This window comes from Rhea americana, unplaced genomic scaffold (genome assembly GCF_003343005.1).
Source record: "Rhea americana isolate MKP2758 unplaced genomic scaffold, rheAme1 scaffold_365, whole genome shotgun sequence".
Classification (NCBI taxonomy): Eukaryota; Metazoa; Chordata; class Aves; order Rheiformes; family Rheidae; genus Rhea; species Rhea americana.
Genome location: NW_028186496.1, coordinates 544,178 through 569,764, shown reverse-complemented (window position 1 = coordinate 569,764; position 25,587 = coordinate 544,178). Strand labels below are relative to the sequence as shown.

Below are 25,587 nucleotides of genomic sequence, written 5' to 3'. Positions count from 1 at the left end.
AAAATAATACTAATACTAAAAAAAAAAATCCACTTTTCAGTTTATACTGCTCTGTTCTGAGGATCCAGCAGAAAAAGGGTGTGATTGTTTTCAGAAACTAAAAAATAGTCCTGAGTTTTTCTTTCCATGAAAACACACAATACAAGGAAAAAACTATAAAGATAGCCACTTTCAAAGGGATGAAAGGAATATCCCTTCCTTTTCCTTTTCTTTTAGTACATGTAGTATCAAGATTACAATTTCTGCCACCCTGATTAAGGGCTGACTCACTTAGCTGCTCTTTGCTGAGATGCTTGAATAGCATTCAGGGACTCTGCAGCATGAGCTTATTCAGGAAAAGCAGCCCTTTTAAAAAATAGAATAGAATAAAAAAATTCCATGAAAGCAGAAACTTTTCAGGAAACATTTTTTTGCCAATATTCCACTAATTCTGAAAGTTACATACTTTGCTTAGTTATTCAGCTATTTTTTCCTGGTTTGCTGGCATCTCTTTATTTTTTCCCCTTCGTGTGTTCAAAGAGCAGTACTAATTTCACACAGACTTTTATCGGTTCTGCAGAAGTTCCTCCAGTTTTGCTATTATGACTGCTCTAAAAAGCTGCGTTAGTAATAAACAATCTTGTTTGGGGAACATAATTTGTTTTTTTTTTTTAACATACATTCTTTGTTAGGTAATCTTGCTGGTGTTTTGAAGAAAAGGATGAGTTTTATTTTTTTTAAAATCACTTGTTTCAAAACTGGTTTCAATCACTGCTGCCTCTCAAAAGTTCCCCACTCCCTTTGTATTTATCAAGAATTAAGCAATAGCCACCTCATTCAAATAGAAGAGTGGTACTGCACAGGATGCTAAAATATTGTACTCACACTAATTCCAAATAGTTCACTTAAAAAATAGAGATGATATTGCCAGTGCTCTTGCTAGACTGCCTTCCCCTCTTTTGCTTCACCCCAACTTTTCCTATGGCTTTCTTCCTTGTCCAGGACCTAAAAGTTGATTTTTCCAAGTTATCATGGCACAGCTTCCTCCCCATCGCCCCCGTTCATCAGCTCTGCCCTCCCACCCAGCATCCATTTCTAAGGCACCTTTTCCAGGGGCTGGAGCTATTGCTCGTTTCCACCATTTGTCATAGCTTCTCCAAGCTGAAGCTGAGTCTGGTAACATCTCCTCTGCTGTTGGTGCTGAGCAACAGCAAGCGCTGGTAAAATGCCGGGTGGGTGAGTCTCACCCCGCCGCAGCTTGTATCTAAAGGCTGGTGGAGAGGGAGAGGTGCCTGCTGATAAGGGAACTAGACGGCCGTCTGCAAACATGATGCCACAGGTTAGCATGCAGAGCACAAGCGGAAGAGCTCTGACCCTGAGGAAGCTAATGGTTTTTCTCTGGGATTGGTTTCTGCTCACCTGGACAAAGCGGTCTCCTCAAGCCGAGATGACCAACATGCACACCARTGCCAGGTTTGAGGCAGGCCAAAATAGCCATGCCATCTCAATGAATCGCTAGGAGACGAAAACAACCCCCTTGCTCCACACAAAGGAAATAACCTCTCTAGAAACAAACTTCCTGCATCTCTGTGCTGGTMTGGCCATGCCTGAAAATCAAAAACATACCATATGCTAGAGTTCTGCCTTTGCTTCCCCTGCCGGTCTTCATTTATAGCAGTGATTAACTTAGATCATGACACTTCCTGACCGCAGAAGTTTGGTGACAGTTAACGTCATCCTTCAGCAGCTAATCATGGAAAAGAGCTGCCAAAGCGTGGACTGTTGAGCCAGAAAAAAACCTTTCTAAACTCCCTTTAGCTGAAGAACAMGAAAATCACCCTTCCCTCCACTTGTTTGGAGCAAGGTCAGTTACAATTAAAGATGACCAAATGCAATTACTGCTTCCAATTGTAACGCACAGTGGCTGGGTCAGTTGGTTTTGCGAGACAGACTGAAAACGCAACGCTGCTCTCTGATGGGAGGGTGGCAGTTGCCTGATGCACAGGCACAGTGTGCACATGGCTTTGCAATACCCCAAGTCAGAAGAGTTGTGCAAAGGCAGCGACTCACGGGAGAGAGCTGGGGCTCAGTGCACTATGACATGCACCAAAACGTTACACCTAGCAAAAAAGATAAAAGCATTTAAGGGCTGGCACGAGCCCTTCCACCTTGCCTCCTTTTTTTTCCCCCCTTATTCCAGCCTCAAAGGCAACATGGCTTTGAGTAGAGCCTGAAGCCAGCACTGCCTTGGGAYAGAGCTGGGCAAGGGAAGGAGCTGCAGGGAGCACAGAGACAAGGGGGAAAGGCAGTAACCAAACTTATCTTTCCTGGGTCACAGCCTCTTTCCCAGCTAAACCTGCCACCGATGCAACAGAAACTTGGTAGGTTCCCCCATGACCCACTTCTGGCTCATGCTCACTGGCTAAGAAGCATCACACTATGTTTGAGGTGTTATCTGGGGCACACATGGCTTCAAATGAGCACGGAAGAGTCCTGCTTAGCCTCCAAGATCTGACAAAAGAGCATGTCATAAAGGCAGGAGGACAAACACACGGAAATAACTACATTATCTAAATTGGCCAATGCTCCTAATAGAGCTGTTCATATCTACTACTCATAAGGTTCAAGGAAAAACAGCACTGGACCCAATACAGCATTAGAGCTGCAAGCCGTTATTTAGCATTTAACATCAACTCTCAGGTCTTCCTCTTTGCAAGACAGCACACAACAAGTTATAAAGATGCYTGGAGAGCAGCAACTATGTGTAAGCCACTTGGGACTAAGTGGCTGTGCTAGTCAGCTCTACAGTCAATAATGTTTTAAAAGCTTAATCAACTGCTGGCCAAATCAAAAGTTGAGTTAACCAAGTTCTCTTCTCCTCCAATAGGCTGTAGCGTTCCTGTAGGTGCAGGACACACTGCAAGCTTCTCAAGTGTGGAAATGAAACCCTCACTAAAAGCATAGATCCATGTACCAGGTATAGGACTGCAACGCTTAACATAAGATCAGCCAACCAACTCACTACTTAGCCAACCCTTCTCTCCAGCCGTACCCATTCAGGTACACTTACCACACAGACTTGTGTTTGTTCATTGCTGTGAGTAAATAACTCAAAGTTAGCATACGATTCTAAATACAAATACAATGTAGCTAACCACAGCAAGCAGCTGCCAGGGATTTCTAAATGCATTTTATCATATAGATAGGGTCTGGAAAAAAATTCATTGGTAATTTAGAAGTATGACAAACCACAACAGAAAACTTAGGCTTAAACTGATCAGACACATGCAAAAAGCTACTCTGATCCATTTCAGTGGGAAAGAAGTGTCTGAAATGTCTTTAGTAATTAATCCCAGTGATTTTAGGGAACAGATGTGTCTGTTTCTATTTTTTTTCAGATGAAACTCCTATTTCTACATCACTTGTGCTGCTTTTGAAAAATCTCATCAATTTAAACCAAAACAACTGCAAAAGTGCTATACATCAGCATCAAATTATGACATGCCACATCTGACAACAAATGCGTCTGTGTCTATTGTAAACATGCTACTTCCCTGCCTGATTACTGACCTTCTCTCCCATTTATGACAGTGTTAAGTACTCTTGAAGCCACATAGTTAGCAAGTTCGGGAAACTGACTGGGCAAATTTCAAATAGTTTTTTTATTTTTTCCCCCTCTTAGGTCTGTGCTGAACTTACGATAATAAAAAGTGTAGCCTTTTCCTGCTTTTGAAAATTTCATTTAGTCTGAAGAAGTAAATCTAAGTCAGACTATAAAAATCACTTGGCTTGATAGTACTTCTGTACCACTGGAAACCAAGACAAGTGCAAATGAAGCCAGGGGAATCAAATACCACAGGGATGAGAACCTGCCTCTCTGTCCGGAACATCACAGGCTTTTATCTAAAAAAAGGGCACAAGCCTGCCGCCTATGCAGTAACTACACATGGATTTTATTTTTAACCTGTTGATCAGTGCAAGTATTTATTTGCACAATATGTTGACAAAGGCCAATGATACGATTTATACATTCCCTGAAAGGAATTTCTTCTCTTACGTATTATATACACRAGTTTGTCACAATAGCACTCAGCTCCCTATGAAATCATGATTACTGAAGAACACTCAGCCTTCCATAGTGAGGCTAAATCTTATCAAGCTGCTTTCTCCTTAGGAAGTTATTTTTATATGAATGTATCTTTTTTAATACACTTTCTACCTGGTCTATACATCAGAACTCTTCATGAAATAAACCCATTTTACTAAGGTAAATAAAAAGACAGTGATGAGTTAAACATTCAAAGATTGATATTAATCCCTTCACCATATAAAAGTGTCATATTCAAAAAACTAAGAGTTATTTCCCTTTAACAGGTACTTTTGAGCCATTCTGGGCTAAAAGTCAATGAACTAAAAATCTTAAAACAAAAATAAAATTGCCACATACAACCAATTTATTGGTTCAATTGATTAAATGATAGGAGGCTCATTCACTTGAGGTCCAGTCACAGGTAAATGTTTTAAGTACCATCCAGCTCCAGGCAAACTGCTCTTTTTAACAGGATGGCTAGACCAAGACTGAAAACAAAAATGCTATTTCTGTGAAGCGACTAATCAGCTTATTTATGAAATACTTTTTTCCAGCCAAACTGTGTCTGAAGCTATGCTAAGGCCATCCTTAATTTGGCTGATCAGTGGCAGATCAAAGCATCTCATGATGCTTTGCAAGAAAAGTCATCTCACAACTTTTCTTTTTTTTCCCCTTGATTATGAGAAGTCGATCTTCTCAGCTGATGCTTTATCATAGCTAAAATAAGCCAGCACTTCCTTGGAAAAATGGGAACCTCCTCATATTAAGAATTTATAGATGTGTTTGTTGAACACAGCAGTTGAACTCTGAATAAAGCCCATAATAAGCTTCTGTTAACACATAATCAGGGCAAGTATGTCAAATATCTTGAAACCTCTTTGTTTATGGAAATGGACTAGAATAAGACCAGCTAAGTACTTTACATGACAGTTATTGACCAGATCTCTTCTTCCCCTCTTAGAAGTATTTAAAAGTGGGGGGGGGGGAGAGAGAATAGAGTTTAACCCCTCAGCAATTACTATAGAAGTCTCTATGGTTTTCAGATAACCTGTAGACATTGGCACTTTGCTTACTGTCCTGACTGCTGGTCACAACAGCAGGTCAGTAGATACCACCTTCCAYATTAAAAAAAGTAGATGCTGATTGCCATCCGCAGCAGCCTGCAGCTTTGCTTGCTCAACTGACATGCCAGCGCCTTCAACAGCACCTGGCTCCTTAAGCACAGGTAAGCCTTATATCCTCAACTTCACTAATGTGATCCATGCAGCCAGGATAACAGCTATCAACCCATCAAGCTACACCATCTTTGAGGAAAATAGGCTACAAACTTGGACAAACAGAATCACGGTAAAGAGAAAATAGCTTCCTCTAATTCCTTGAGATTTTTGCATTATCTATGATGCCAAGGACAAAAACCATGCCAGCAATACTGCTCCAATGCCAACACCACCAGCTGATACACATCAGTTTTGGACAAACAGTGGCATCTCACACCATGATCCTTTCTCCTGTTTCTATCTTCCCTCAGCCTGCCTCATCAGCTCTGGGGGAGAGTTGCAGCTCAAAGYCTTGGAAGATCTTTTTACCAGATGGCATATCATATTCTCCTAAGGCCTGTGAAGCTTCCTGACACCACTTGCTTAACTTCCTCTCACACCCTTAACTTCTCATTTTGAGAAGTGACCTCCTGAAGATCAGTCCAATGTTTTCATGGGGCTCCTTGGGACAGGACTGTTCCAACAAGTGAATGTAAAACTGATACTCTGAAGATCACAGAGGCACAATACCCATGACTTTTCAGGTCCAATATGCTCAGGTAACCTTTCAAGGCAGAAGAGTTGTTTTTAACTAACAGTCTAGCAAACTCCTTGTCTGTAAATGGCATCCATCTACAAGACTTTGTGAATAGTCTAAGTAACTACACACTACAAGTACTACATTGGGCCTCTAGTTGGTACTTTGCAAAATACATTACGCTTGCAGTCAAATGTAGCTAAAAGATCTCAGAAATTCTGCCATAGTAAGATGGATAAACAGAATACACTTGTTTCTCTTAATCCTGCACAGCATCCAGACTGAGAAGAATAAAGACCTGTAGGTATCTAGGTTTGTCTCCCACAACTGTAGGATCCAGCTGAATGCAGATAAAGCTCCCATACTAGCCAAAAATCAATTTGCAGAGTGGACATTAGATTGTTTGGAAAGCAGATTTGATTTCCCTGAAGCCCTTAGGGCTCCTGAAACACAGTGCATATGTAAATGAGTTGCTTAGTTATGGAAGCAAAGGTGTTTATTTTGTAACAAGTAATTGCTAATTGCTAACAGACCCAATCTTAAGACAGTCTCACAGATTTACTTGACTTGCAATGAATGCAAGCGGCAGACTCAGCCAAGTTTCAAACTTGGGTCATGACTTGTTGAAGGAAGGTCCAAGCTTCATGTTTAAACATAATTCTGTACTAGTGCTCTTCATCAGCTATCATAAGCTCACACCTACCGTAAGATGAYACACCTTTCTGTAGTACATCCCATTCTTCACAGCACTAACAGGGGTGAAAAAAAGTCTATAAAATCAGAAGAACTCAAGAGTATGTATGTCATAAGGTACCTAGATTAATATGTTAACTCAATATCAGAAGCAGTACTGACAATTAACATTTTAAACACAGCAAACTGACCCGAGCAGTTGTTCTGCTTCTAGTACTGCCRTTACTGACCGACCTCAAAGCTAGCTCAGGTATCTCTGCCCTAAAACTGATCTGCCTTTAAGAGGTCTTGCTAAGAATGCTCTTTGAATAAAATACTAAAGATGACACTGCTGCTGCTAATCTGAAACCAACTGCTTCTACCACTATTTTCAGTTTGATTTTCTARGGACTCAAGGCTTGAGAAATCATGCTTCTTTCAATAACTTACTACATTAATGCTGATTTTAACCAAACTGATAGAGGCTCAGTGTTCTGCAAAACTTTTAGCTTCGTACAGGTTTCAGAAAAATCGGGCCAGGAAACCATGTCTAGAGGAAACAGTGTTGCTTGAGTGCCTGCAGGAGACACCAAAAAAGGTATACTCAGGAGGTCCAAATGTGAGCAAAGACTTAATAAGAGCTTGCCAGTGATCATTAGATATCAATTCATAGTTTAAAAAAAAGCGGGGCTTTATTAGTTCTGGTGCTTGCAAAATTCCTTGTTTATACTGGTATTTTATTCAGCAAGAAGGGGGAGAGAAGACTTTTGAACAGARAGGAAGATATGATTTACAAAACCACAGGAACAGGTAGCAGGATCAGCAGATAAATGTAGCAAAGAAAGTATTTTCAAAATTAACAGAAAGACATTTCAGACTCATGACCTCTTCCTACCCTAACTCTTCGTGGGTCTAAAATGTTAAAGGGCAGAGCTTGACTTACATACACTGTCATAGCATGTAATTCTTACCAGCAACTAAAAATAAAGAGATTTTGCACTGATTATCCACTGCTAAAGATAATGACATTACATGCTAAACCAAAATTATTCCAAAATAATTTTGGCAAGAATGTGAAATCTGAATCCATGTAAGAACATCTTTAGTAAAAGATAATCCATTGCTCCACCTGTGTCTAAATACTTCCAAGCCTCTAGATTACACATTTGACATTGTATAATAAAAGCAGGGAAAGGAATTACAGCTACTGAAAATTATGGCTCATTGTTCTAAGCACACTTTTCAGTGTTTGCTGGATACTCTTATTATTACTGCATCACTATTTGTAAGAGCCCAAAGAATAAAATGCATACCAGAAAGAAAAGAATATTGTATATATAATAATCACATTGCATGCACAGAGACAGGATATCATCTATTTTCTTTACTTCAACATAAATGTTGCTTACTCCTTTACTATGGGAAGCTAAAAATTTTACTTCAGTTTGTTTTAGTTCATAAATGGTTCCATTTAGTTCATGAACACTGAAAAGAATCAGATTTACCAAGCTGCCTCTAACAAAAATAGAKGAAAACTTTTAAGACAGTAAATAAACTGTAAAGGCTTTATATAGCCATGTATTAGACAGTAATACTATGCTGACACTGAATAGTACTTACTCAAGATCTAATTTCCAATTCAGCACCCACAACAGAGATGCRTTTGCACAAATTTTCCCTATTTCCTTTACCTTTCATTTCATTTACTGTGTGATGGCATACACAGTAAATGCCTATTATGCCTAAATGACTATTAGATGCTATCTAATAGTCACTGCTAGTAATTACATAATGATGTTAAATTTATTAATTTATTGGCTTATTTAACAGTATTACAGTACTGTTGTGTAGTTGGATTCACCTATAATGTATTACAGAAAATGGTTAAGTTTTAAACTACTAGATAAACTGTAAGTAACTTTATCCCAGGGAACAAAAAGAAATCCCTCAAATTAATTATTTAGATTTTAAAATTAATAAATAGAATAGAAAGAGTATTTAAATCTGAATTCCTGTCTTTGTTGAGTGTCATCAAAACCTTCAGCAGTAATTACAGTTCACGCCTTTCAAACATGAGACTGTAATTACAGATTAGGACAAACACTTATTGGAACAGAGAAGATGCAAGCTGTGGTTTCTGTGAAGCACTCTGGAGCTGCCTATCATTAAGCAATCAACACAGCTTGAATGGGGAAAGCACCCTGCAGCTCTCCAGCTGTGAAGAACAAAGAATGAAGAAAATGGTAGGAACAAAAAAATGTCTGGGGAAATGTCTTGGGAAACCAGGCAATTTGACAGAAAAGTGGAATGCGACTTACAACTCTGTCAAATTTGATGTACTGCAATTTTTAAAAATGGTGTTCCAACTTCAAAGGCAGGACAAAATCCTAAACCCACAGACATTGATCTAGATACTCCTCAAGTTGTAAGAAGGGGTCAGTATCTTGCATGGTAATCAAACTCTCTGAATACTTACAGATATCTCTTGTTTATATCAAATACTTGACCCTTCAGAGCATCCTCATCAGGCACTTTAGGGTCTGCAGGACTGTGAGGGGTAGAAACACCCCCAGCTTTCAGTTCCAGTTATTATTGTTGGGCTGGACAGAATAGAGATATATCCAAAAACAAAGTTATGTGTTGCATTTCATCAGAGCCAGTTCCCCACTTCTTCTAGACAGTCAAGCAAAAAGCTTCCAGACGAGCAACCTGCGAGAAGGGCAAAAAATGTGTGCTTGGGCTCTTAGCTTACCTGACGTGGTACTTCTGTCCATACACTGTTTCTGCAGGTCCAGACTCCGTAGCTCGTCTGTGCTAGCGTATTTCATGACGGAGTTGATGGAAGTGAGGGTGCTGATAAGCTGAGAGTTGAGGGATCCAATCTGGGAGTGTGGCTCTCCAAAGGCTTCTGCCAATTCACTGTAATTTTCTGCAAGCAGCATCTGCTGTTCCTGCAGCAGCTTCTGCACACGCTCAATATAGTGATCCAGGCCAGTTCTCAGCTCGGGCGGAGGCAGGGGTCTTTCCAAGAGAGTACCCATGGATTCACAAACAGACTCACCCCCAACTCCAATGCTCCTGGTGCTGGCTGGCACAGCTGACAACGGAGGGGGTCCACAGGCAATGCTTCTCATCTTAAGACCAACTAGATAGTTCTCGTTAATGTTTATCTGCCCAACGCCACAGTCTTTGGTTTTTATTGCAGAGGGTTTTTCAAAGCCTGGGTGACTGGAAAGCAAGGTTCCCACTCCAACAGAACGTGTTTTTGCAGATACGTTTATGTCCTTTACCCTGCCGTCTCCTACTGCCACAGTCCGCGTCTCCACACTCACAGTGTTGGTCTGTTTATCGTAATTGCAGAGAATAGTATTTGTGCCACAGTCTGCCAGAGAGGCTGTTTCCGTGCTAGTGCACTGGCTCATCATTTCCACAACTGTGCTGGTTTGCTGGGTAGCTGTACAAGGCATGGCCATGACTGTGGCTTCGGCTCTGCTCACAGCCTCTGTGGCCGTTTCACGGGACACGCACTCCTTCGGGGCACAGACAACCACATCCACTGAACAGTCCCCGCAGCCTATTGACCTCACCTCTTTGATCTCCTGCTCCGTCTTGCAGAGACTCAGGTCGTCTACAGACTCCTCTGTGTTGACACCTGTTTCACAGACGCTAGTCTCTACACCCACCTTCTTATCGTAGACCTCAACAGACCTCCCTGTGCACTGGTCTCGCACTTCTGCTCTCTCCTTCACAAGCCACTGATTCATGAGCAGCTCAGGGCCCACTGCTGTGCTCTGTACAACAGGTCTGCAGGACGTGCCAACGCTGCTCAGTTGTACATGGTTCCCCACAGATGAATCAGTAACATTCACATGATCACCCACCATTTGGTCTCTTGTTTGTATCACAGCCTCCACCATTCTGCTGACAACAGAGGGCTGAGCCATCAAGGCTTTATCCACTTTTTTCCTAGATCCAGCTGCCTGCAGCTCCTGTTTTAATTTGGTCATTTCCCTGTCATGGGTAGTTTCCTTTAACTGAACTTCTAGTCTATAGATCTTCTCCTTAAGGGCTTCTATGGTCTGCTGCTGAAGCTCTATCTCCTTCTCAACTTCTGTAGACAAGCCAAGCATGGCTTCTGTCACCCCAACCCCAGACTCTCTTGTTTCTTTCTCTGTTCCCACAGCTACTTCTCTGTGTTGCCTCAAAGATCTGCTGTATATAACCACATCATTCATGTTTTCATCAGCACCTACAGCAACGGATCTGCTCTCTTTTGTTAGGCTCTCTCTGTTTAATCTAAGAATTGCTGGAGTTTCATAGTTGCTATCCTGTATTTTTTTCTCCAGTGCTTGCATTTCAGCAGTCAGCTGCCTAAACTCCTCTATCCTCTGAGAGCTCTGCTCCATGCTCTCCGTGTCCTCCTCACAATCTATATACAGCTCTCCACCTCTTCTGACCTGCGACAGATGTTCCCACTGTTCTGCATTTCCTGCACTGTAAGATCGTTTTCTGAAACCACACGTATCATTTTGACTGGGCTTCCTTTGGCTTTTGAGCTCTGCCATCATGTGCCTCTTTTCTTCCTGTAACACTGAAATTTTGACCTGGAGCACAGGAATAGTCTTGACTTGCTCTTCAAGCTCCTTGAGACGCTTCAGGGCAATCGCCATTTGTTCTCGAATGTGCTGCAGATGCACCGGGCTCACATTGGTCACTGGTGTGGATATTCCGGAACTCAATGGGCTGTGGCGAATAGAACTGCCCAGCGAGGAGCCAAAGTAGGCACTGTGGTCTCCGTTACCTTGATACCCATTTTGAAGCTGCTGAGACATGTGACTGTACCCACTGGATCCCACAAATGAGGGAAGGGAGCTCGTTGAACCCATGCCTCCAAAGCTGGAGAGCCGGGGCCTGCGGACCTCTCCTGGTGTGACCTGCATCATTTTCTCCTGCTCTAGTCGTCTCCGTGTTTCCATAAGTGTTTTTGTCACATGGAGGTTGTGCCGGGGAGGCTGGGGGGAGGGAGGAGGAAGCTGCTTGCTCTCAGGGATAGTTAGGTAGGAAGGAGATGCTTCGAAGGAAACTGATGGTCTCACAGTGACAGACGGGGCTATTTGACTCCTTGTGGCCACACACGACTGCTTATTCTCATCACTGTTTGATGAAGAGAGAGACTCAGTGGAGGTCCAGCCACCGCACTGGCCACCAGGGTTCTTGGTGCCTGTAGAGGCTGGTACTGCTTTCTTCTTCTTCTGGATGTTTAATTTCTTAATGGTATTGCCCTTTTGTATATCGTCCACGTACTTCAGAAAATCCAAGTCTAGCTGGTAGCCATAAGGCGTTTCCACAAAATAGAGATCTTTCTGTTCTTTTTCATCTTCTCCATTTATAATAGCTTCCTCTTTTTCTGCAAGAGAAGAAATAAGATCTGTAGATGGAAAAGAAACTATGCCTCAGCAGGCCAGGCACTGAAACACAAGTGTACAAACAAGCACACCACTAAGCAGAGGCTGCTGCAGCAGCCCAGATAGCAGACCATTCTGCTAATTTACCTTTAACACAAAATCGCAATTAACTTTTCCAAAGTCAATCAATAGGATTTTAAATCCTGAAAGGTGCACACATAAATGTGTATGTGTACATATATATATATACACACACACACACACATATGCATATGCATGCATACACATACATAAATACGTACGWGTAAATACATACATACACACTGATAACTTTATGAATAAAGAGGCACAGAAGTAGCACAGCCCAAATTGTAGTAGTACAGCCCAACTGTACTTCCATAAATCCCTCCAGTATTTCCGCACCACATCAAGGTTTTGCACATGCTAAGCTGTCACATAAAGATTACACTGTATTGCTGTGAATCATCTGAAGATTGACTTCTCTAGAGAATACATTAAAAAAGGCTCCCAAACCCCCAACCCCCCCCTCCTTAGGCTATCAATGCCAGTAGACTTTACACTGATCTACAGTTATTTTACTGCTTTGCAAACCGCTGCCCTAAGAGCAGCAATACCAGCTCACTCTCGCCAGTGCCTCTGTCTCTTATATCCTCAACCTGCATGAAGCCCGCACACTAAAAATATGCAGCTGGACCTGTTTCCAGCCGCATCTCAAATTCCACGTCCAAAAGAGAAACCGCCGTCTCGGATGTCAGGGGAACTCGGACGTCCCCCAGACACAGCACTCGCATGTCCACAGGGCAAGCTAAATAAAACTCCACCAAATCTGCTGGGCTTCTGCAGGCAGAAGTTTTATATACTAAATAACTTGCTCCTTTTGTCCTATTTGGGAAAAAAGAAATGGGCCGGGGCAGGGGGGAGGGGAGGGGGAAGAAAAGAAGAACACCCCCCTCACACCACCCACCACCACACAACAAAACTTGCTGCAAGTTGTTAGAGGAGCTGCGTACATTTGAGCAGCAGAAGGAATATTAAAAGCCAGCTTTCCGGTTACCTGAATTAGCTACATGCCTCTGCCTCCACACTGTAAATTTTCCAGCCACGTATAACTAGGCCTCCAGTAATTCTCCTGGCTATCCCAGCTTCATGTGTCACAAACAAGCTCTCGGCTCACCAAAGCCCTGCCTCCCAACTTTCTCATTCTTCACCCCATAAGGAAAAAAAGCCTACATTAGCGTAAACTCAGCCAAGCAGCCCACACCATTTCATAGGCTGAGCTTTCACCAGTGGGTTTGGCCTCAACCAGGGCTGGGAAGCTCTGCCTTCTCCTACTCCTAAGGTCCTCAGCTGCTCTAGGCGCTCATTCATTTCCTAGGTGAATGAACAGTTAATCTTTCAAAGGTGCAGTCTCCTCCGCCCCTGCCTCTTCCCACCAGGCTCCCTTCTCCAGCAAACAGCAAAAGATCATTTGTGTAAGTCTCTCTGCCTGTGGCACTTGTCCCTCACTCTCTGCTCCTCCTTAAATGCCGTCTCCAGGCAAGTGGATGCAGCAGTTTTTGTATGGGGACACTCGTGCATTTGGCTGTCTAACCCGCCAAGCTCCACACCCGTGTTTCCTCCGCAAAAGACATGCAGGATGTAGTAGGCAGTTAAGTATCCGAAAACAAACTTAGCTTTCTGCTTTGCTTTTAAATAGCTAGGCTTGAAAGTCGTGTTCTCTTAAAGGAATATACACCTCAAAAGACAAGAGTGTCCCTACTGCATCTACAGGAAGTGACTTAATGTTGCACTGAAAAGGTTTAGGGGAAAGGAAGAAGAGAGGAGGAGAGAGAGGAGGAGAGAGAGGAGGAGAGAGAGGAGGAGAGAGAGAGGAGAAGAGAGAGAGGAGAAGAGAGAGGAGAAGAGAGAGGAGAAGAAAAAAGAGCCTCTGTTTTTCCAGTTTCCTTGGCTGTGCTTGAGAAGAGCCTTGTCTACACACAGCAGAGCTGCTTTCACAGTGACCCTTCACACGTTTGCCTGCCGCAGGGACACCAGGAGCCACAGGCAGAAGCAGGATGATGCTCAGGRGAACCGCACCTACCGTGGCGCTGCAGAAGATGGGGGTGGCAGCGTGGATGGTGGGCAGGTGTGCACCATGGTAAAAGGARTGGGCTGACTTGAACACATTGATATCTTAATCCTGCAAGTGACAGCATGCAGGCCAACTCTTCAGCAGGCAAAAACAACCCCCTAAGCACAGCATGTTTCTGCTAGAAGACCAGGGTCTTGGCATGCTGCAGTATTTACTTACAGATCAACCCAAAATAGMCGTCTAAATACCAGCATGGGAGCAAAAACACATTTACAGATACATATTCTGAAGAACATATGTGCACACAGTCCTTTCCTGCAGGACTGTGTCAGACTTAGACAGTGGAGAAGTCTGCTTTTTTCTGAACAAGACAGAGTATACTTTCCTACTCACCACTCTTCATCCCTCAATTCACTGCTCTATTCCCGGCCTCCTCAGAAAACCAGTGCTGTTTTCCACACCTCACAGCTCCTCACCTAAGGCTGGGTCTCCCTTCTTTCCCCTCTCTATCCCAGCTTGGCCCTCTCTCTCTCTCTCTTTTTTTTTTTTTTTTTTTGAAGCTTTCTTCCCACTTTGAATTTCTCATCCAGTTTCTCTATTCACCTCCTCCACTAATTTCAACCCAAAATATGGTTAAGCCACTAGAAGAAACACCTCATCCTAGGCCGCCTTCTAGTGGCTTCATCCAGCCCATGCTGTTTCTAGCTCCAGCAGAGCTGATTTTACCTGCTGGTCCATTCTCCCCAGCTCTCTGCTTGTCTCAGTCCTTGTCCTCCTATCTGGCAGCATCACCACTTCCCTCATCCCAACACCAAGGAAGTCAGGCAGCTTCTCTAAGCACTGTGCCCAAAATCAGTTTAACTGTTGGATGGGGGAGGGAGAAACAAGTTATTTGGAAAGTCCCAGGACTTGCAAATTAAAGCATCTATGAAAAAATTATTCATAAAACTTCTATAAAGACATGCAAATCTCACGTTAAGTCATCAGAGCCAAACCAGAATCTCTGATAATCTTCTTCTTCATGAAATAGTATTGATTGTACAACAGAAACTCACCAAAAATATATAATTAAACACACACACACACAAAATCCCTTACTAAACCTCCAAAACACCTGCAGTTATTTAAGAATCTTCACAATGAAATTCCTTTGGCCCTTAGCTTAAGCTGGCCACACTACCAGGACGTAGTTCATATCTGCTGCTCCACAAGCACGAGATTCTGTGTGAAGTTGATTGCATACTACTTCTCCTTAAAACAGCACAATGAGCACTCCATCAACACAATCCTGGTATTATGAGCTGATCTTTGGAGTCATTTCTTGATACTAAAGACAAACAAGGATCAGTGCTGCAATCTAACAACAACAACAGAAAACTGTGATGTAGCATGCAGGAGCAGTGCCAAGCCTTTGTGCATTTTGCCATTTCAGGGAAAGGGCCAAAATGGGTGTGCCTGGAACAAAGCAAAATGGATGGCTTTTTGCAGGCAATAAAAATGGTTTTGTAGGTTCCAAAAGGAAAAGAAACAATCTATTAAAAAGGAAATGAATGCAACACCCGATAAGAGCACAGCTCTTTTTGCTTTCAACCCTTAGGTCCTGGATGAACCACGAATGCCCTTACTCCATAGCTCGGGTGGGTGAGCACCAAGCACTACACAAAGCAGGAGCTGTATCTATTTGCYCTTCAGCCAGAAAGGCATCTTCATGCCTTGAGACCTCAAGTGAGCAAGAGATTCCTATCCCGTTCACCCCAAAGCACCCAAAAGTAGCAGCAAGTGCAGGACACTCTTTTTAGGCTTCTTGCCTCATCCTCCAACAGCTGATTATAGGCACTGCTGAAATTAGAAGAGCTATTCCCCATTCTCTACCATTCCTCAGGCAAATCTTAAATCACATCACTGCGTTACACTGAAGCAGAGTATGTGAAGACACGTAAGTACACACATACACACTTCTGTCTGTGCAAATGTTCCCCACACTGCTATTTTGCTGTCTAATGTCTTTAAATGCAATGACAGATGAACATACCTATGTTTTTAGGGTAAGTACCTGCAAAGTAAAATACTCTGCACAGAGCCTCATAGTGTTATTGTCACTATGAATGCATTTCTCTAGAAGTATGCAAAGTCTTCTTTTGCCTCTCCTTACTGCATGATAATTACGCACTGGACACAAGCAGCATTTGAAAAATGTACTCTTCTGTTCTCTTCTCCTGCACTGCTGGGACTGGCTCTGTGCAATCATTCTCATCTTGCAAACTTCCATTAAATTATATCCTATCCAATGCACTATACAAGAACATCAGTATATTAAAACATTGAGTCAGCCCTACCAGAGTCTATGCTAATCATGCCTGCTCCCCAAACAGGAGAACCAGGAAAAAAGCAGAATATTTAGTTGATGTGCTTACAGAAGAGTTTTGGGGGAAGAGAAATGGGAAAGTAAGTTAAGAAACAGTGAAAATGTGGGCAGGCATGGAGTATTGGTTCCACAAGCTAGAGAAAGCTTTATTGCAAAGGTTCAGAAGGTCATAGGCCCAGAAATCGGAGGGTTCAGAAAGAGCAACTGAAAATGTATTTCTGAAGCTAAATCTAGGTGCCTTGAAAAAAACAGATCTCACATCTAAAGCCTTTCCTTCCCATCTGGTTATGATATCTGCTCTAAGGCATTTTTATCTTCAATCTGACTGCCACTAAAGAAATTCTTTCTATTGAAATAAGGTTAAGAATAACAGAGTCTCCTTCTAGAGTTATTGCATAAGAGAATTCATAAAGAATGTTGCAGAGGAAAAAGACAGAAGCAATAGCTGGCATAAATGGAGTTGAATGAAGTATTTTTATATGCTGAACTTCAGTTTGAAAGGTTATCTGGAGCAGGAAAAGAAGGGATAAAAGTGAGTTCTGACCTTTCTGGTTCTTTAGTGCAACACAGAAGAAATTGATACTTTTCCTCTTCTGCTCCTCCCACCCCTCAATACTAGTTTTATTTTTTTCTCTTTCTGTACTTCAAGATATGAGTATCAGCCTTGCTTTCTGAAAGGAACCAAAACACATGAAACTGACCATTTATTTAAAAAGAAAGAGCAGAATGGAATATTTAACAGGTATGCTTCCATTCTGCTTTTCAGGTGTTGAGGTGCTTAGGTGTCCTTGCAGCACAGTCAGCTGGCCAAGTTTCTTTTGGCCAGCAGGATACAGAGGATGTCATGAATCTACTAGCTCTCCAAAATTCAAACTAGATCTGCAACATTTTCAAAGGTGGGAAAAAACAATCAAGGTGTTAGATTTTTTTATTCCAAGAACAAAGAGGGGCAAACCTATTAACGCAGGAAGTGCTTTCCCTATTTTGCGAAGACACAACAGGAGCATCCAGTGTTTCATTCTTCCCTTTTCAGTTTAAATTAAAACGTATTAAAACAGTTCTAGATGAATAGCGAGAAGAAACACAGGAAAAACAACCAACAAACACCCTCGCAAACAAGGGAATCTGTGTTGCTACTGCTCAGCTACAGTTAGTCTGAATTTATCTCCGAGGCCTCTGAGGCTAAGGGGTATGGAGTTACACAATCCAACACAAAACACCTCAGCTAGGGAGAGATGAGAGACCCAATTACTAACTCTGTAACAACATGTGAAAAGCATTTTCCTGTTACAGAAGATTTCCATTTACTACACATTTTACTGAAGAAATTAATTTCCTTTCAAACATGTTTACTTCAAATTTAATCTCAAAGAAAAACAATGAGCTGAAAAGTGGAAAAATACCCATTTTTTAGATTACTCTTCCTAATTTATCTATCAATATTGCAGTTGGAGGGCTGACAGTTAAATCTGGCATCTAAATATTCAGCACTTGGGGCTGAGGTTTGTAATCAAAAAATGTGGGATAGCAACTTACCTGGTAATAGTAAAAGAAGGGTGAAACCATAATAGTATGCAGTAAATGGGCTTTTCTTCCACTTTCAAGATGTAGAAGCTTCTACTCAGATACCTGTAGTGCCAAGCCTTACAGAAGTGAGCTGAGGACACCACCGTAAGTCAACGAACACAAGCAGAAAGACAGTTCCGAGGACTGCTATATTTTGTTTGCATTGTAAATACTTAGTCCAGGGCACCAGGCTACAACGTCCTATTTACCATAGTGCTTTACGAAGGGAAGGTCTTTTTAACAGTGGATTCACTGTCTTATTTCTGTGCTCCTTCTGGAACTGGTAACATGAAGGTAATAAGGAAAAAAACATCAAAGCGAATCACAGCCACAACGCAGAGCCATTAAATGCAACATGAGTCTTCCCTATTGACTTGACTGGTCTTTGGATCAACCCACTGGGAAAAGATTCTCTCAAGCAGAAGTTTCCCTGAACCTAAAACATCTTAATTGCTTAGCACTGTAATAAAAGCAATTAGCCTTCTCTCACCTTAGTACTAGTCATCAGATGAATGCATTGGTCTGGGTGTCCTACTGTCACTGCTCCTCCACATTTAATTCCTAAACCACAGAAGCATTTATTGAGATGGTAGATGAAACTCTGAGTTATTTAACTCAGCCTTTTGTGGGTTACCTACTGTGCCTATATCCAGACATCATATAACCATTTCCAACAATTATTTTTGCAAGCTGCCAGTTAAAAACATCCTTCAATAACTGATCCCACAACCCTATCTAGTCTTTCTTTCAGAACCCCTTATTTCAAGAATCTTTGAACTGAAAACTTGTAGCTTGTACAGAGACTCATTTAAAATATTAAATGCAGAATATAAGAAAGTCATGAAAATTAATTTACTCTGACTAAAAGATTAATCTTGTTTATGAAAAACCTATTTGAGTTAGAAAAAAAAATACTGGGCAGACAGCAACTGCAATATGACCCCTTACCAAAATTCACAAGATGTGCTTTACTTTCTTGTCAGCTCCCTTACTGAGACCTATAGAAGTCTACTTCTAAATTGCCCTCACATTCTGGGAGTAGGTCTTGTTTTGGCAGGTCTGCGGTGGGGCATCTTGTATGTGTACCACCTCAGGGCTCCTAACCACGAAAAGTCAAAACTAAGAGGCTACTCTGTTTTGCTCCCATCCCTGGTTCTGACTCACAGACCTCAGGAGAAATCAAACCAAGGCTGGCAGGAAATAGGGCATGRGTGGGAAAGCAAAAGAATATAGTTAATTTATTCCAAACTGCCCTACCAGCAGTAAGGGAAAACAGAGAAGAAGCCCTGGTGGGGGCTTCTGTTGCTGTTATCACAGTGTTGCCACCTCTAGGTAGAAACTTTCCTAAAAATGGTGGCTGTTAAAAAAAAATGYAGTGGCACAGATCAGTCTGTGCATACATACAGATCTGAGTGTGACCAGCAGGTCCACAGTAAAGCAAGTCAGAAGCAAGTGGCAGTTTCAGTTGCATTGCACTGGTGTCATCCTCTTGCCCCTTCCCAAATCCGCCTGAAACGACACTTTAACCAACAAATGCTGTGGGGAGAAGTGTAGCTAAAGAGAGCTTGCCTCACATAGAAAGCAAACAGCTTTCACCCAACTGGTGATGAGGATTTAAGGAAAGGCACTCGTCTGCTCAAACAGGACAATTCTCACTCCAAAAGGACACTATTTTCTCAGAGGAAAATTAGCCTCCTGCTTGCACAAATAACACTTTGATAAGGATAACAATGTGACTCCACAGCTATCCTCTCCTCTTGGGTCCAAAACAGGAGGCATCTCAGTCCTGTTCAGGTAGTTTTGAGAACAAGATGCCAGCAAGGCAAGTCCAAACTGGTACAAATTTATTCTTTTCGAACACCTGACTTCATGTGCATTTTTTTCATCTTGCACCATCTACCTGTTTGACAGTTGCCATTCCTCAGGCTCTGAAGCATTAATTTCATTCAGTTCCTATTATGTGTGCAGTTATTGGCTCCAGGCACATTTCTGACAACTGAAGAACAGTTGGGTTGGGTTTGCAAAACCCTCCCCTCTGAAAACACTATCCTGAAAGACTCCATTTAAATAAAAGGAATGGTGTTTCATGGTGTGAATATAACTATCAAACTGGCTTCTTCCAAGCACTTCCCTAATCCAGTCAATTGAAAAGTGCTACTCAAAACCTCTGAGCACTGGGCAAATCACTACCACACAGATCCAACTGAGGCAGATGAAAGCATCAGCTAAAAGCTGGAGCAGCAGATATTTCCTCCTTAGAGGGTCACTGCTACGGGGATGGTGGGGGTGGGACTCGGGCTGACCGGTTCTGGTAGTGGTGTGGGGCTGAACTCTGTGATTGTAAGGCAGCCTGCGCTTCTCTACTGCCTGGGAGAAACTGCAAAGGCCCCAATGTCCCTGGCTAGCTGATGGGAAAGGGACACATAGCCCCACTCTTACAATAGCTACCCAATGGAGCTCTCAACCATTCCCTTAACACAGGTTAAGATTATCAAGAAAAAAAATAATGATAAAGACCAAAGTGTGTCTACACATGGCAGGACAGACTTCACAAAAGTGCAGCAGAGTCGGGTATCAAAACAGAAGAGCAGCAAACCTCCAAGTTTTTCTCTTYTTTCCCCACTCATCCAAACATCTCACCATCCCCACAGGGGCCAAAAGCAGCATGGGCGCAAGCCAGGCCTTTGCCTAAATGTCTCTCTGGCCACAACTGTGCACCAGTGTTACCTTTAGAAACTCAAGCAAAGATAATAACTGTTTTCCTTCTACCCAGGAAGACCTGAATCACAAAAACAAAACATGGAAATGAATTAAAGCATTGCTTTTCTTTTGTCTATAAACCTCTGAGGAGGTGCAGATACCTAGGGCTACTGTAACAGCAGTAACCATCAGGAAAGGCCCTAGACTCCTAGGATATAATCCTACCACGGACTATTAAAATTCATTTATAGTTTCATCTTATAGCTGTGCACAGCGTGTTAAAAATGAAGGAAATGTCTTCTGCAAGAATGACTCTACAAATATTTGTATTTATGAACCCTGGAAGGACTTTATTTTGTCACATGCTTACCTCAATAAGGAAAATGGTTTATGCTGCATATTCAATCTGATATTTCAAGTACCAGGAACTGTTCCCTCCTACCCACCTTCACATCAATCTAGTACTGATTTGCTGTGTGAGATAAGATGTTTGCTGCCTTCTGAACTTCAAAAACATAAGCGATTTGTGTTTTCCAAAAACAATAAAAGCTTTTTCTCTGCACTTGAAAAACTGAGACTGATGAACTGGTTTCCTTCAAAAATATAAAAAAGTGACAACCAGAGATTATACTGACAAAGTCAACATTAGAAGCAATTCTTTCTGCATGTTTTAAATAGGTAAAAACCGTGGCTCAGAATTGAAAATCTATGAACAATATTCAAACTGAGCAGCTTTACACACAATAGCTACCTTTCTTCTGTTGACTTACAGTGAACAGGTTTAGCATTGCATTCGCTTGAATATTCAGAACACAGGTCTCTGACTAGAAAACCTGCWTTTGTTGAAGAAAATAAACCACTCAGTATGGAGCAACAAAAACAAAGAGTTTACCAAAGCTACATAAAACTGTAAGTGCCTATTCTCTTCGGACTTACAGAAAGCACTTGAAAACTGTGCTAACTGGACATTATTAAAAGAGAAGAAAATGCAATAGGTATGCTATTTAGTACACTAAATCAGCGCAAAGGGCTCGTTTCCGAACATGCTACTCTCCAGTGCCTCCCTCCTTTTTCTCAGATTATCTAGAGACCAGGCAGAGACAATTTTACATCTCACTTCTCCTCTGTCTGAGGGTCTCACTTACCGATCCATGGAGAAGTAACTGTTGAATGTTGCAGTGTGTCGCTTTCAGGAAATTCAGTGTGAAGCACACTTTCCTTTGCCTTAAAGGGAATGAGTATTCCTGACACATCAGCAGGCAGGCAGCCCAGAGGTTGCTACAGAGAATTTATTTATACTCATTTGGAATTTCCTGACAAAATCCTGGTCCGCSAGCCAGCCAGGCAGCCAGCAGAGCTCAGCGCGACTTCACGTCGCTTCATGTGGTGGTGGCTGCCTCAAACAGCCTCTACTCGCAGAGGGTTAATGCACGCGCTAAAACAGAAGGGTGAAAGGAGCTGTACCAAACCATACCCTAAAAAAAAAAAAAAAAAAAAAAAAAAAAAAAAATATAAAAAAAAAAAAAAAAAAAAAAAAAAAAAAAAAAAAAGTTTTCTCTGGTGAAGAGAAAGCAAGAAGGAACGAGAAGTTTAGGGGACTTCTCTCCTACCCCTCACCCCCTTCCCAAGCCCCTCACCCCCACCATCTATCGCTTCCCACTCCCACCTGTGCACAGGGAGCACAGAGAGGTTCACTGACCTGATTTGGGCAGAGCAATTACCTCCGTTGTAACTTTACCACGCTGTCTGCGATTCTGCCTATGTTACATTCAATCTGTTTTTGTTTACTCTTGTCAAATGCAACTTATAATTTGAGGGATAAAAATACAACTCTTTCGTATGAAGCTAGAAACTTTTTTTTTTTTTTTTTGAGTCATGGCCAAAGTACACAAGACATCTTTCACACCAGCAAAAGCATTAAAATAAAGCACAAACCTACTTGATTTTTCCACATGCAAATTCCTTCTTTTCACATCACACTAAGTTCAACTCACAAACTTAAACACTAAGTATAACTCAAGTAAAGATAACTGGAATTCTGCAAAGATTTCACTTCTCAGCATCACAGAGATCCTCAAAGGCCTAAGTCCCATCTCTCTTCACTCTGCTTACAATAACAGTTGCTGTGGTGTAGCTAAACAAGAACTCCAAAATCAGCCTCTCACATTGACCCATTTACTTTAACAAGTATTGTAACAGTCCTAAGACCCTGCAGGATTAAACCTAAAGAATTATTACTCAGTCCTCTATCCAAGATTCCCAGAAAGGAACAGTGARAAAAAACAAGCTATTGGCATGAATGTTGAAAATCATGACCAGCATCACTGCAGGCTGAAAGAGCTGTGCTGGAGATAAAGTGGGTCCCGCACTGAAACGACAAAAGGGAGGTTCAAGGCTTTCACAGCACCTTCAGCTAAAATGGCAGACTTTCATTAAAAGTGTTCCCTGAACATATCTAGTGTCTTCAGTGGTATTTAATATGAAGTGAAGTAATATTTAAGACTTTCAGGCACTGAAGTTTCTTACAAACATTAGCTTTTGGACTACAAAATAGGCCCTGCCCTCTGGATTATTTACATTTATTTCCTTGAATCATTGACACATACACACCATAAAACAGGAGATCCAAAAAGGCAGTCCAAAGAAGGTCTGTAGGTGCAGTCATCTTGTTACGTCAATGGACCAAAAAGGTGCTGAATTTTAAGTGAACTCAGTTTGGTTTGCTCTCTTCTCTAACTATACCACCCATAACGACAAAGAGGTTCTTCACAAAATAAGCAGCTTTGGGGACATCTTCTAACAATCCTTTGAAGTTACTTTTAAAAGACAGACAAAAACTCTAGGACAACTGATGCCTATCCCATCCTTTCTGTTTGTGGGTACATGAGGTAGAGTTCAGTGCCTGTAATGCTGCCCAGAGGCCAGGGCCACTGTTTTGTGCTCACTACCCTTCTCAGAACAGGTCTTCTGACCACATGTTTTGACCATTAAAGAGTAACCAACCATTTAAGTACATGTACTTCACAGTGGGACTAAATTATTTGTTGGTCTTGCTAGTCTAATCATTAAAAAGTTCTTTTCTAGGTTCTAGGTTCTTCATATCAGGAAAGGAAGAACACAAAAAAAAAAAGAAAAGAAAAGAAAGAAAAGGAAAAAACCCAGTGACGTGCAGGATAAAAAACGAGAACAGAAGGTATAACAAATGTGTTTCTCAAGAGTCAGAATTCTGTCCAAATGGAGAAGCAAAAAAAACTTTTAATGATTTCATTTTTTCTTAAAAAAGACAGCAAGATATCCTGTTTAGGGAAGAAAAATTTTTAGCAGCTGTCTCCACATGCTCCAGCTGTTTTTTATTACTCTGTTGTTTCAAGGCCTTGACATCTGCAAGAGCCCTGCACCAAGTCATGTACCTTCAAGAGATTCTCCTCCAAGCTCTCTCAACTCAGCAGGCTAAAAATGGCCTGCCAAGGATGCAAACAAAAACCCAGACTACGTATCAGCTCTTCATCCCCAGTCCAGCAAAGGAAATATGCAGACATATCTAGGTTGGCAACAGTGAAACTTAAAGTCAAAGAGCATACTCTTACTTATTCTCTTGGCCCTTTAGACTGTTATAGTGCCAGATAAACTCACTTCAGCTACTGTTTATAATCAAAACAGAACTGAGGTCAGAGAATAGCTCCCCAGTGATCAAAAAACCTGACTTGGGTTTATAACACAGCAAATGTAAGATTGAGCATACAGGCAGCCATCCAGCTGGTAAACTCTTATCTAAAAAGCAGATTACTTCACGTCCCTTTTAAAAACAAAAGGCTGGGAGGTCACAATGGATTTGAGAAAGGCAAAAKCTATGGATGAAGGAAAGCCTCCAGGAGACCATTTGCTGGGTACTAAGGTACCACAAGGTGGAAAGACTGAAGTAATCACAGCTGATTGCTGTGATGCAGGGGTGAGAGGAGGGGGCGAGCACAGAGTCTGGCCAAACACAGTCACCTTCATTGTTCATTGTCACTTCTTATCCCCCAAAACGGCTGTTGCATTTTGGTGAGGATAGGATGCAGCGTTCTTTTTTACTTTATTTTGCTGGATTTTGTTTTGTGAGAGAGGGGAAGGATTTTGTTTGAATGCTTTTGGTTTTTATAGTGCTTTAGAGTTTGACAGCCAATTTCCATAAAAATTAAAGCCAGCTAGCTATGCTAGGTCAGACCAAAGGCTGATCTGGCCTACCATCCCTACSATATGCCTCTGGAAGGGCACAAGGATAAAGCAAACACACAGCCCCATTTCGCCACTTAGCTTCCAGAAACCTGCAACCCAGGGACTTCCTGAGTCARGGGTGGTCAGGATAGTTTGCAAGCCACAGAGTCAAATGTGTATTTTCAGGGTAGCTGGAAGGTATTCAACAACTGATCTCAAAATGTCACACTGCATCTGATGTACCTGTACTGTAAGAAGAGTTACCAGCTGAGTGTCTAGAGACGAAGTTACGGATGATTAATCTGACCCAAGGACTAATACAATACTTAAAACCTCCATGAGAGAGACTGCATGCTACAGTTGCAGAGGGCGCAATTGAAAACTTGCCCCATTTCATCATTAACTGTCCTTATGGTTTACCTTCACATTCAGTGAATTAAAACTGTATGCTATCTTAAATCTAGTGATCTCTACCCTTCTCTGCTTGGAAAAGCTTACAGAAAGAAGCCTTACTGTAGGAGCTAGGATACTATTCATATTCACTAAAATCCCTTTTATAGACAGTCAGGCATCCTTGCTTGTTTCTATTCAGGTGTTAGAACTGAGTCAGCTTGCAGCTCTGCTTGCAACTCACAGCAGAGCTTTACCCGTCAGTTTTGCTCTCCCATTTTTCAAGGTGAATTTACAAAATGAACATGAACACAAGAGAGAGTAAAAGGTAGAAACA

At 41.8% G+C, this 25,587-nt stretch overlaps 1 protein-coding gene across 7 annotated transcripts in view; it reads right to left on the bottom strand.

The window, feature by feature from the left end:
• Window positions 1-25,587, bottom strand: part of KANK1 (KN motif and ankyrin repeat domains 1) — a 108,873-nt gene that overhangs the window by 7,707 nt on the left and 75,579 nt on the right. For all 7 annotated transcript variants that reach the window (XM_085312458.1, XM_085312459.1, XM_085312463.1 and 4 more), the window contains one exon: window positions 9,288-11,942. In XM_085312458.1, the coding sequence (XP_085168584.1) occupies window positions 9,288-11,942 (2,655 nt within the window). The remainder of the gene's footprint in view (window positions 1-9,287; window positions 11,943-25,587) is intronic.